Source organism: Chenopodium quinoa, unplaced genomic scaffold, assembly GCF_001683475.1.
Source record: "Chenopodium quinoa cultivar QQ74 unplaced genomic scaffold, ASM168347v1, whole genome shotgun sequence".
NCBI classification, from domain to species: domain Eukaryota; kingdom Viridiplantae; phylum Streptophyta; class Magnoliopsida; order Caryophyllales; family Amaranthaceae; genus Chenopodium; species Chenopodium quinoa.
This window is the reverse complement of record NW_018742914.1, coordinates 1,071,776-1,085,206: the sequence shown is the minus strand read 5'-3', so window position 1 is coordinate 1,085,206 and position 13,431 is coordinate 1,071,776. Positions and strand designations below refer to the sequence as shown.

Below are 13,431 nucleotides of genomic sequence, written 5' to 3'. Positions count from 1 at the left end.
CTATTTTACTAGTCCAAAGATCGTTAGTACCTCTAGCTATGATAAAAACGACGACCCAAATGTATGAACTTAATTATCTCCATAATTTGATCCATTAATATATCTAGTAATTGCACATGACGAAGACATAACTCCTTCAATCTCCTACTTGTCTGAGACAAGGGTGCAATATTCAAATTCCTTAAGTCAATATATGTGTCAATTTGATAATATGATTGCATCAGATGTCGAGATCATATTAGTGTACAAATCGTTTCTTGAAATCTGAGTTAGAATTACAAAACCAAATGATTATTGTGTAATGCATTTGAACGCAGCCACGTATTTTCTAAATTCTCCCTCTTCAAGCGGCCATGACACATTTCCTAATTTAATAGGTAGACTCTATCCAATCTTGTGGCAACAAGCCTCCCACTCAACTTCTGAAATAACCAGGAAACACCCTTTATAATCTCCAGCTAAACGTTGAAGTGTACCACAGTCACAACATCCATTGAATGAAACCAATGTTCCACTCATTTCAAAGGAATCCACTAATATATACGGAAGCTCTATACTTGAACTTCAAAGTAGGTCAATAGTTCGATCATGCATCATTCATGCATATCCAAGTGATTGACCGAGCATCACTATGCCCATATAGCCCATGAAACTGTGCTATCCAATCAATCTTACATGCTAGTCCATTCATTGAAATCATTTATGTCCACTTTAATGATCTCGAACTAGGAACTTAAATAATATATAAATTTTGTTCACCTGTGGGGTTTCAATTCACCAGGTCATCAACCTAATGAGCCCATCAATTCATAATTATTTTGGACATTTTATTTAATTTCTAAAACCATAATTAAATAAGAGAAATAATAATTTCTATTCTAAACATAATTCTGCAAATTGATGCATTTTTCATGTAATACGTTTTCTCAAAACATATACAACTTGAATTACATAACTTGTTTCAATCCTAAGACTTTAATATGACGCTCATACCTTAGTCCATGGAAGGGGTTAGTGATTTCTCACTCATAATAAAACTTTGCAGAACATGACCTTCCATTGGTCAATGATCTCATAATTGAGGTGATTTCTCATATCCTTTTGTTTGGATTTGTGATGTGACTGTGGCTCCTTTGTTCTTGGGCAAAGGTGACCTGTTAGTCACATGACATTTTAATCCGAACTTCCTCTATAACTATCTTATTATAGTTTAATACACATATTCTGACATTGAGTATGCAACAGTGCTCTGCTTTGAACTCTTCAAGCTCACTGTCCTTTTCCATCCAGACACAAATATGCATTTAGATCACCATCTAGAATCATCTTGCCTGTTTGGAAAACTTGCATTCGTTTAACCTTTTGACAACTTGCTTAAATTACCTTTTAACACATTAGCTAGAATAATTCCTCTTAGTGCTTCTCAAGTACTCAAGGATTTGTTCTTGGTAATTCTCCGTATGCTTATTCTGAATTTGCTTGAAACCTATTACACATGCACAAGTCATACGCAACATCTTGCTTTGTACATTTCATGGCTCAAGTAATGGACCCTTTTTTAGAAGCATGAGGTACATTATCCATACAACTCAACTCTATTAGATTTTAAGGCACTTTTACTGAGTGTAATACCAAGAAACATGGGAAGACGTCCTCTCTTAGAGTCTTGCTTCATGAACTTGTCAAGATCCTTATCAACATAAGTCTATCGATTCATTCCAATCATTCTTCAAGATTCACTTCATGGATCTTAATTCCCAATATGTACTTAACATCTCCTAAGTCTCTCATATAGAAACAATCTTTCTAACCACTGCTTGACTTATTCAAGCATTGATATATCATTTCATATGAAATGTATGTCAACTACATACTAGACTAAGAAGATCAATTACTCCCACTAAACTTCTTGTCTTTACAAGATTCCTTTTTCGTTCTACTAAAGAAATCAAACTGTTTGATTGCCTAATCAAAACGAATGTTCCAACACCCTGATGCTTACTTCAATCCATAAATGAATTTCTGAAGTTTGCAAAACTTTCTAGGAATTTCTAGATTTCAAACTCTTAGGTTGTATCATATACATGTTCACCACCAAGAACATTTCATGAAGGTGATTTTGAGATCCATAATTAGAATAATCCGATTAGGCTTACCCAACTAATAGGTTTGACCCTATTTGTAAGACTATTATGGACTAACACATCTTTACAAACATGGAGTCCATACTGGATTTCATGGCGTTAAGCCATTTTTTAAGTTGGCACTTATCCAAAGCTTGCTTGTAGGGCATGGATTCTAGCCATTCTAATAAGAAAATTTTAGAATCCACCTTTTTTAGAATTTCAACAACTGTTTTTTTTTATCCCAAGTAACCTACGATAGGTATGAGCGACAATAGAATTATTCTCTTCAACTCTTTGAAGCCTTTCATTCTAGTGGGACGATAGAAGTCTCGCTAGTTGAAGTAGCTTGCTTCGACACATGTTTTATCAAATTAGCTGATTTCATATGCCTTCATCTCTAATGTAATGTTATCCACATCCATTTGTTGCTCGTCTCGAATCTCATCGAGATCTAACTTTACTCCCACTTGGCTTTGTAGGAAGACATTCTTTCTATAAAGACACTACCGCGAGCAACAAACACTTTGTTTCTACGCGATTATAGGAATAATACCTCTTAGTTTCCATGAGAAAACCCATGAAGAACTATTTTTCTAATATAGGATGCATTATGTCATCTTTGTAAACATTATACATTGATTTCATAACCCTTAATCATGTTTAGAAAAGATAACTTTTAGAACATTTCCAAATCATAACACTTATGAAACCTATTCTACTGCTTTGGTTAAGTTTCCTGTTTAGTATATTAGCAATTGTTGCTGTTCTAATGTTATCCTCAAAACGATATTTGTAAATCATTTAAAACTTGGATCGAACAATGGAAAGAAAAGTTTGATTCCTTATTCATAAACATACATTTTAATTGTAATGTTTCTAGATTGTAAATTAATTCAACAATTCCCTTTAGATGATCATTCCTTTTGAGTTAAATATTTATCACAACAATCATATTGTGGTGTTAAATTGTTTATATTAAACTGATTTTACATTTCATTTTTTGAATTTTGAACATTTCAATGATTCCAAGCTTTACTTCATTAAGTAATTATCGATATATTTACTTAAATCGTTAGTAAAAGCAATGAAATAGTTAAATCTCTTTGCTAAATCTTGAACTTATTGGTTCACATACATCATATGTATGAGTACCAAAAGGTCATTTTAGCTTCTTTTACCCTTTAAAAGGCAACTTGGTCATCCTAACTTATCAAGCATGACTTCTAATTCTCAAGTGATTCATAATGATATAAGAATAAGAGTCCATCCATAACTTTGGATGTGCAAATGGTTAATGTGACCTAACCTTACTTTGTTATAAGTAAGTGTACTTTGAATCATCTAAATTTTAATTATGTGATCTACTTATATCAATGCCATAAAACAAAATTAACTCATATCTAGAAAAAATGAAAGAAATTTAATACCTTGGTCATGGATCAACACTTGTCCAAGCCAAGTAAACCAAATCAGTATTCTAACAAAACTGAAATATTGTTTCATCAAAACTAGAAATGGTTTTAAAATCATCATAAAAATTATGAAATTAAAACTATGAAGCTATCTCTGGTCACTCAAACACTTCTAGTGCACCTTCAAGCTCCATTTCCTTGCTAGTTTCACTTGTTTGCAGTTCCTGCGTAACATCACAATGTTAAGCACTGCAACTTGGTATCTCATACCTAAGTGAAAATTAAAATGTTTATAACAAGAGTGTTAGGTAACTCTTACCTGTCACTTCATCCTAGAGAGGACATCTTGTTCAAGCACTGGCTTATTCTCCTTTCAGGTAATCCTCTACATGATTCTTGAGTAAATAAACTAGTTTGACTGCAGAATCTTCATCATCTTGACAAAGTTTCTCGAGGTCAAAACCATCATGTAGAGAATGCAGAATTATATCATGAACCTCATGATCTTCATATGGTCTCCCTAACATACTCATGCGGTCAAATTGTTCAACCATCGTATCCACATGAATCTGTACTGACTGGCCTGGAAAGAGTTTTCTCGAAATTATCTCGCCATTAATCTTGTAGGTTTTAAACCTAATACTGCCAGTCCAGGAGTCGTCATTCTTGGGAACCATATTAATGATTTCCTTGACGTTTTCATCCATTTCTCCATCAACATGGGAATTCAAAATTCCATAACAAACATCACGTAAGCACTTGAATAAGAGATAAGGTTCATAGTTCATGAATCTTTTAGCTCAATCCTCTGGAATAGAAGACAACATCATATGCGCAATTCTCTCATAATCTGAAACATTTCTCAAATGCTTCTCGAGAGTCATGCTTGGACTAAATCTGCCCTCGATTGGTAAGTCTAAACGAAATTCAAGATTTTCGTTCTTTAGAACACTTCTAAGTTCGCTTTCCCAATCGTTGAAGTTGAGAAAGTTAAGCCTTGTTATCATCGTTGGAGGTAAAGAATTGTCATCATTGTTACGGTTACCCATCTATATATGTCAAAATAAAGAAAAGTTTAATAATTATGTTTAATTTAATAATTAAAGTACCATAAACGCATTTCATTAGGTAACTTTAAAAAACTTTATTCAATAATTAATTGATCCCACTTGAATTTTAAGTGATTCCAAGATGCTTTATTTGTGCAATAATTGACCGGACTGAGGCCCTACCATCAACCATAACATTTTCAAGGTGAGTAAACTCTTTACTGATTATAACTCTTGCAACTCTTGGTTGAATAATTAATCATCACATGCTTAATTATTACCCTTAGCTTCAAGGTTCTAAACCCTTTAGGTAACCTTGTTGAGTATAACCAATTAAAATTGTAAAACTTGATTTACCCCAACTCCCCAAAGATATAGTATGACACCCAGCTGAGGCATGACCTATCATAAATATCGAAGGTTTCATCGGGTTTTTAATTGGAAAAGTTGTAATCCCCCGTATTTTTAAATATTTTATAAATGAAATTTTATTTTATTTATAATATTTATTTGTACTTTTCCGGAATTTAATTACAAAAGTTTCAAATTATTAATATTGGTCAAAAATTATTTTAGCGCAAACTATTTTATGAACCTATGTTCTACAATTCATGATCAAACAAACAAAGCCTAGTCCATTTCATTTACCTAATTGACCCATTAATTTTATGAGGCCTAATCTTCTTATTTACCCTACAACATTCTCTCCTATAAATACCTCATTAATCCCCAAAAATTTCCCACACAAAAAGGTTAGTCTTATTTTCTCTCTCCTTTGTTTTATTAATTTGTATAATTATAATTATTGATTTATGGATTTTGATTTTATTGTTTGAAAGTAATTTAATTAGTATCAAGTTGTATTTTGATGATTAAACTTTATAATTTCAGATTTTATAATGTCATAATTTTCAGATTTTGTAAATTTTATAACCTAGGGTTTTTAATCATTGAAAATCATGATTTTAGGGTTTTTATGAACAATTGATTTAGGGATTTTATAGTAATGATGTTTTGAAATTTTGGTGATTATAACTAATGATTAGTTTAACTTAATTCCAGATTATTTTGAACACTTAAATTCGTTTTTTAATTTTAAGATTTCCGTTTGTTAATATTAATCTCGTTTTAATCCCGATCAGGTTCTAAACTCATTCGATTTTGATGAAAAAGTAGTATTTTCATGTGGAAACAATGTTTTAAGAAAGACTCGCTACTTTAGGTAGTGAGCACCACCCTCTCGTGGCCAAATTCATCCTCTAAATATGATTTTCGGGCAGTTTTTGATTTTAACAAAGTTTTTTTATACTTAAAATATTATCCTTGAGTTTGATTAATAAAATTAATTATGTTAAAAGTTAATTAAGCATAAATATATGTTTTATTGAAGTTTTAAGTGCTGAAAATAGTTTCTAAGTATTACCTTTGATGTTTAATAAAGAGGGTTTAATCACCCATTAAAAAGGGAGATTATTAGGGATTTTTAAATAATTTTAAGATTTTTATTAAACTTTAAACTTGTTGTATTTTCATGTATAAGAGTGTATTTTAAGGTTTTTATGAAGAAAATTTAAATAACTATATATAAACCTTTAATTTTAACTAAACGGAAGGTTTTAATTAAGTGTTGTTTGATTTAGATTTTGAAGGTTTTTAAGTTAGTATTGCTGTAAATTTGATTGATTGGGTATTGATTGAGATGTTATTGTTTGGTTTAGGAGAGGAATTTATTGAAGGTGATTTCTAGATAGTAAAGTGGCATACCAATTAGTTTACTCAAGGTACGTACAAGTTACGAAATCTTGCTTGTAAGTGCATGCCTAAGGACGAATCGAAAACTTAGTATCATGTATAGGATTGACTGGGTTAAATTGTTTAGTTAAACATTGTGAATTCCAAATGATGTGGACTAGTTTATAATGCAAGTATTATTTGTGCTCTAATTATGCAAGGTGCGCTTAAAGGCAAAGGTATGTGATTGGTGTAAAGATTAAATTATTACTCATTCATGATTATGCAAACAGGATGAGTAAAGAAGGAATTCAAGTCTTATAAGACGAGGTTAAGGTTTTGGGGTGCCTTATGCACTCAAGGTGTTTATACACCGAGGTAGTTAAGGGAATAAATAATAAATGTTGCTTGTCACTAATAAATCAAGAATTGAAATTGAAAAGTAGTTTTACTTGATTGAATTGATATTGGATTGATTGTATTGTTTGCATATGAGTCATCACCAAGTCTAATCCTGTAAATCACGTAAAGTGCAAGATGGATGAGCAATAAAACTCTGGATTGGTGCAATTCTGGAGTAATGACAATCAGGGGTTGGGGTACACGGGGTATTGGCCGTGTACTTTTATCGAGGTCGTCTGATCTACGAGTCTCCTATTTCAAATATTATTTTTCTAAAACTAGGAGTTAGGTGAGATCTCATACTAACTACGGTCACGGAGTCGCGCCCGTGGTTGTTGGATGTTTATTGTTGTTTCCGAAAGGAGCTGAGGCATGGGGTTTTTCTTTATTGATGTTCCAAATGGGACATGGGTTGGACAACCTTGTCTATTGCTAATTCCAATGAATTAAATAAATGAGTCATTCAATATCAATTAGTGAGGTCTTAATAAATTTGATAATCGAGTCATGAATTGAGTCTGTATTTAATGATGCTTTCGCTTGATTATTAGTAGCATGTTAGGTATTTTCTTAATTTATTTCGCAGCTTGTATGTACTCAGCTTTGCTGACTGCGTGCTTTTGTGTGTATATTTCTTTGGTCATGGCCTTCGCCTTTCAATGACCTTGTGACGATCCAATTTTTACACTTGTAATATTGGGGAGCAGAATAACCACAGGTTCTTACACATGCAGCATTCATCAGGGTTGTAGGATCTTGAGTAGACAGTTGGTTGTTTGCATTTTATTTCTTTTGCAAGTTTGAATTTATTTTAATTCGATTTTATTTGACACTAATTATTTTGGGTTTGAATTTATTCGAACACTGGATTTAATCACTTACTACTTTTATTGGGTTTTGAATAAGGGCCTTAATGGTTCCAACTTGTAACACTCATTTTGATTTAATTCTTTTGTTTTGAAGTTTATTTATAACTGTTTTGGTTTTCCGCTGCTAATTTCTGAGATAGCCTTAACATTTGAACACGTGGCGGTAGCACGCCAGTAATTCACTTGAAATTGTTCAGGTTATATACAGGTTTCTCACAGGTTTTTAAGAGAGAATTATTAGGATGTTACAAAAGCTACCTCAATATTACCGGGACCTAGATTTATTATGTTGTGATTATTTAGTGAACTCTAGAGCATCATCTATCAACATAAATAAAATCTAACATGCATAATCTACTAATGCAATAAAATAAAGCATGACATAGTATGGCCCCTTAGTCCTAATAAAACTAGAAATGAAAATGCTCCCACTTGAATTTTCTTGCTCCTTTGGGCCTTCACTTCATGGGCTTCTTTGGACTAACACTATTTAAATAACTATTCTATTTACTTTAAATAAAAGTTACAAAAATACTTAACGGTACGCAAACTGTATTTAGATTACAAAAATACTTCACGATGCGCAGATCGTATTTAAGAATCTATGGGCCACACTAGTCTATATACAACAACATAATATCATATATTATAAAAGTGTCATATAATAAATCACTCAACATGCTTGTCTAAACTACAACATCGAATGTTCATAATAAAGTCAACACATTTCCTAAAATATCTTATATTTTAATCATAATTAGATAATATCATATATTATTCATGACCGTTTATAAAATATCATATATTAAATTTAGTCATGAGATAGAATCAAATCATATTTTAATATAGAAAGATAAATCATATTTAATATTCCATGATTATCCTAACAAATTTAGGATATTCTATACTAATTACTAGCCAATCAAATAATTTTAAAATCAATTATATCCTAATTTAATTATGGAATAATCACATTATTTAAATCAATTATTATCCTTTTGGAATATGCTCAGAATATCCTAATCAATCTTATCCAAAATTAACCACTTTAATTAGGATAATTACCAATTTAACAACTTTAAATATGGATAATATCAAATATAACAACTTTTGAATATTTGATTTTATCCTAAAATAAAAGATTTTATCCAAATAAAACCGATTTTATCTTTTAAAATAAAAGGTCATATTTTCAAAAAATTTTATCTTATCCAAAATAAATAATATTTTGAAAAAACACAAGCCGACACTGCCGACCACCGTGGTTGGCTAGCCGAAGCTAGCCACGGTGGCTGGCAGCCAATAGGGCAGCAGCGGCGTGGTAGCAGTCGTACAACGCTTGCACGCTGCTGCCCACAACCACCCTTTGACCTCCACCCTCCCTTTCCCTCCCTCTTGGACCAGCAATGGCGGCAGCCACCTTGGCTGTCGTTTCCATTTTTTTTTGTGTTTTTAATTTAATTAAAATAACATTTATTAAAATTAAATTAAATCAGTCCAAAAATTAAAAATAAATCAACATTTAATCCTAAAATTAGGGTTCTTCATAAAATTAATCCCAATTTAATTCTAACTTTTAAAATTAAATCGATGATCATACACAAAACACTTTTATGCATATATCAATCCGAGTAAAATTATGAATTATAAAATAAATCGAATTAAATCAAAATCAAGCACAAAAATCATATTTTAGGGCTAATGTTTTCGAAAAATAAGGTTAGGGGGTTCAAAAAATTTCAAACATATTAGGGCTGAAATTCGGTCATCTTCATGGCTATTTGAGCATAATTAAATCACATTTAATCGATTCCAAAAGTTTAATAACATTAAATATAATAATTGAACCATAATTAAATTAATTTCTCTCTCTTAATTAATTATAAAATTAACATGGACATCAAATAATCGTATTATTATGATCAAGCGCATAGGTACTACGCAGCGGAAATAATATGAATCATATTCAATTAAGCACCTAATCCAGAATTGCATGCATAACACACAAGACACATAATCATACCTTTGATGCGTAAATTCCACGAAGCTATTCGACAAGCAAATCAGGGAGAGAATAGAGCCCCAAGCGTTGCTCCTCTACTTAGTCCACGAGATTCGAACGAGCCGTCCACCAATACTAGATTGGTCGAGTGATTGAGGAAAACCGCAATCACCACCTTTACGGACAACCAACCACCGCACGAACCACCACCACCACGAGACCACACCAGCGCCGAGGAGGAGGAGAGAGCCGTGTGAGAGAGGACTTTGAGAGGGGTTGGGTTTTGTGTTTTCTAATTAGGGTTTGATCAATCTGATCAGTTAATTGCTTACTTGCAAACCTAGGCACCTAGTCTATTTATAATCTCATTATAATTAGAGTAGGGCACGAAGCCCAAAACTCCTTCTATTCCTCCATATGGCCAGCCACCTAGGTGTAGGGAAATATAGATACTACGCAGCGAAAATAAACATGAATCATATTCATATAGCACCTAACCAAGGATCTCATGCATAACACATAAAGAGTAAGAATAATACCTTTGAAGCGTGATTCCACTAGTAATCAAGCAAGAACAAGGGAGACAAAGAACCTCAAACGTGATTCCTCTACTTGGTCCACAGGCACGGATTAAGACCTCCACTAATGCTAGTTAGTCGCGATCGAACTCTTCAATCGACTTTCTACGGAGAAGTATGAACAACGTACTAGTCACGAACCACCACGAACCACCGCGAGCACCACCAGGGGCGGCCGACCGCAAGTCCAAGGGGGAGGAGAGGGGTGCCGTGAGAGAGAGAGAGGGAGATGAGGGTTTTGGGATTTTGGTTGCCTTGATTCACAATTCACTATGAGTTAATTATGACTCCTATATTCAACCCTAGGCATGGATCTTATTTATAGATCACATCTCTAAATAAGAGTCCATGATAAAGCCCAATTCCTAATCCCAATCAAACTACAGTAGCCCAATCCTATTCATGATTAGTTAAATGCTCATAAGGCCCATTAATGGGCCTCTTACTTGCTTAACCCAATACCTTTGTGTGTGACCTCATAGGATCCATTCTAGCGGGCTTTGGACTATTTTACTAGCCCAAAGATCATCTCTCATAGTCTAGCAACAGATGATGACGCCCCAAGAGAATGAACTTATTATCTCCATAATAGTGATCCTTGATATATCTAGTAATTGCACTTATCGAAGACACAACTCCTTCAATCTCCCACTTGTCTGAGACAAGTGCGCAATATTCAAACTCCTTAAGTCAATGTGTGTCAATTTGATAATATGATTGCATCTCATGTCGTGATCATATTAGTCTACAAATCTTTTCTTGAAATACTGAGTGAGATTCACAGAACAAATGATTACAGTGTAATGCAGTTGAGCACAACCATGCATTTTTCTGAATTCTCCCTCTTCAAGGGGCCAAGACACATTCCTAATAAATAGGTAGACTCAATCCAATCTTGTTGCAACCAAAGCTCCCACTCAATTTCTGAAATAACCGGGAAACACCCTTTATAATCTCCAATTACGGGCAGACGTTTGAGTGTACCACAACCATAACATCCATTGAATGAAATCAATGTTCCACTCATGTCAAAGGAATCCACTAATATATTCGGAAGCTCTATACTTGAAATTCAAAGTAGGTCTATAGTTCAATCATGCATCATTCATGCATATCCATGTGATTGACCGAGCCTCACTATGCTCCTATAGCCCATGAAACTGCGCTATCCAATCAATCTTACATGCTAGTTCATTATTAGAAATCATTTATGTCCAGTTTAATGATTCCGAACTAGGAACTCAAATAATATATGAATCTAGTTCACTTGTTTCATTCATCAGGTCATCAACCTGATGAGCCCATCAATTCATAATTATTTTGGACATTTTATTTAATATTGAAACCACGATTAAATAAGAGAAATGATAAAATTTCTGATTAAACATAATTATGCAAATGAGTGCATTACATATGTAACTTATTTTTCTCCAAAAATAAATACAACTTCTAATTACATCATTTGCTTTAATCCAGCTTCACTAGCATGTTTCTCATGCTTAGGTAGTGGAAGGGGTTTAGTAAGTGGATCAGCGATATTCTCATCCGTATGAACTTTGCACATCTTCACATCTCCTCTATTAACGATTTCTCGAATGAGGTGATACTTCCTCTCAACATGTTTGGATTTGAAGTGTGACCTAGGCTCCTTTGATTGAGCAATGGTGCCATTGTTGTCACAATACAATTCGATTCCCTTTTGAGCACTTGGTACGATATCCAGCTTAGTTAGGAATTTCTTTATCCAAACAGCTTCTTTGGCCGCTTCAACTGCAGCCAAATGTTCTGATTCTATTGTAGAGTCTGCGACAGTGCTTTGCTTCGAACTCTTCCAGCTCACTGCTCCTCCATTCAGACAGAAAATGTACCCAGACTGTGATCTAAAGTCATCGCTGTCTATCAGGAAACTCGCATCCGTATAACCTTGACAACCAACTCATCTTCGCCACCATAAACTAGAAACATTTCGTTCTTCTCAAGTACTTAAGGATGTTCTTGGCAGCTGTCCAGTGTGCATCACCTGGATTTTCCTAAAACCTGCTACACATGCTTAGAGCAAATGCAACATCCGGCCTCGTACAAATCATGGCATACATTATCGATCCTATTGCAGAAGCATAAGGAGTGATAGCCATACGTCTCATCTCATCCGGCATAACCGTACATTGAGATTTACTGAGCGTAATGCCATGAGACATGGGGAGAAATCCTCTCTTGGAGTTTGTCATCTCAAACCTGTCAAGAACCTTATCAATATAAGTCTCTTGACTTAGTCTAATCATCCTTCGAGACCTGTCTTGATGGATCTTGATTCCCAAAATGTACTCAGCGTTACCCAAGTCCTTCATGGAAAAACAACTCTTCAACCATTCCTTGACAGACTCAAACATTGGTATGTCATTTTCCATGAGAAGTATGTCATCTACATACAAGACTAGGAAAACTATTCTCCCACTAGACTTCTTGTATACACAAGGTTCCTCTTCACTTTTGAGAAAATCAAATTGTCTGATTGCTTCATCAAAACGAAGACTCTTGTATGCTTGCTTCAATCCATAAATGGATTTCTGAAGTTTGCATACCTTACTAGGATTTTCTGGATCTTCAAAACCCTCAGGTTGTGTCATGTACACTTCCTCCGTCAGAACCCATTCAAGAAGGCGGTTTTGACATCCATCAGCCAAATTTCGTAATCGAAAAATGCAGCAATCGCTAGAAGAATCCGAATGGACTTAAGCATGGCTACTGGGGAAAAGGTTTCATCATAGTCAATACCATGAATCTGTCTGTATCCTTTCGCAACCATTCTTGCTTTATGGATGTAGGCATTTCCATCCTTGTCTGTTTTAATTTTGTAAACCCATTTGCAACCAATAGGTTTTACCCCATCAGGCAAGTCAACTAGGGTCCACACTTCATTTTCAGACATTGATTCCATTTCGGACTTCATGGCATCAAGCCATTTATCTAAGTTGGGGCTTACCAAAGCTTTCTTGTAGGTTGTAGGTTCTTCATTCTCCAATAAGAAGATTTCTGAATCCTCAGTTATCAGAACCTCAACAAACTGTTTGTTTCTGATTCTGGCAGACCTACGTGGGGTAGGAGCAACAATAGAAATATTCTCTCCAACTCCTTGAAGATTTTCGCATGAACTAGGTTCAAGTGGGACGATAGGAGTCTTGCTAGTCGAATTAGCTCGCTCCGACGCATGATTAATCGACTCATGCGCCCTCGCCTCTGACGTGGTGTTATCCACATCCAT

The 13,431-nt window shown here is 34.1% G+C and overlaps 1 protein-coding gene across 1 annotated transcript; it reads right to left on the bottom strand.

The window, feature by feature from the left end:
• Positions 1-4,338: 4,338 nt before the first annotated feature.
• LOC110728263 lies at positions 4,339-13,431 on the bottom strand. The gene is made up of 4 exons (XM_021907938.1): positions 13,041-13,431; positions 12,250-12,591; positions 11,884-12,092; positions 4,339-4,587 (listed from the first exon to the last, which is right to left on the bottom strand). Exons 1-4 carry the CDS (start codon positions 13,429-13,431, stop codon positions 4,339-4,341), a joined length of 1,191 nt encoding a protein of 396 aa, XP_021763630.1.

Bases quoted from the DNA above. Each gene is read 5' to 3' on its own strand.
- LOC110728263 (XM_021907938.1), bottom strand. From the start codon at position 13,431: ATGGATGTGGATAACACCACGTCAGAGGCGAGGGCGCATGAGTCGATT. The intron at 12,592-13,040 runs GTTGCAAATGGG...TCTTGTATGTAG, and splicing joins TGATGGGGTAAAACCTATTG to ATGACATACTTCTCATGGAA. The intron at 4,588-11,883 runs GTACCAAGTGCT...TGACATATATAG, and splicing joins TCCTAACTAAGCTGGATATC to ATGGGTAACCGTAACAATGA.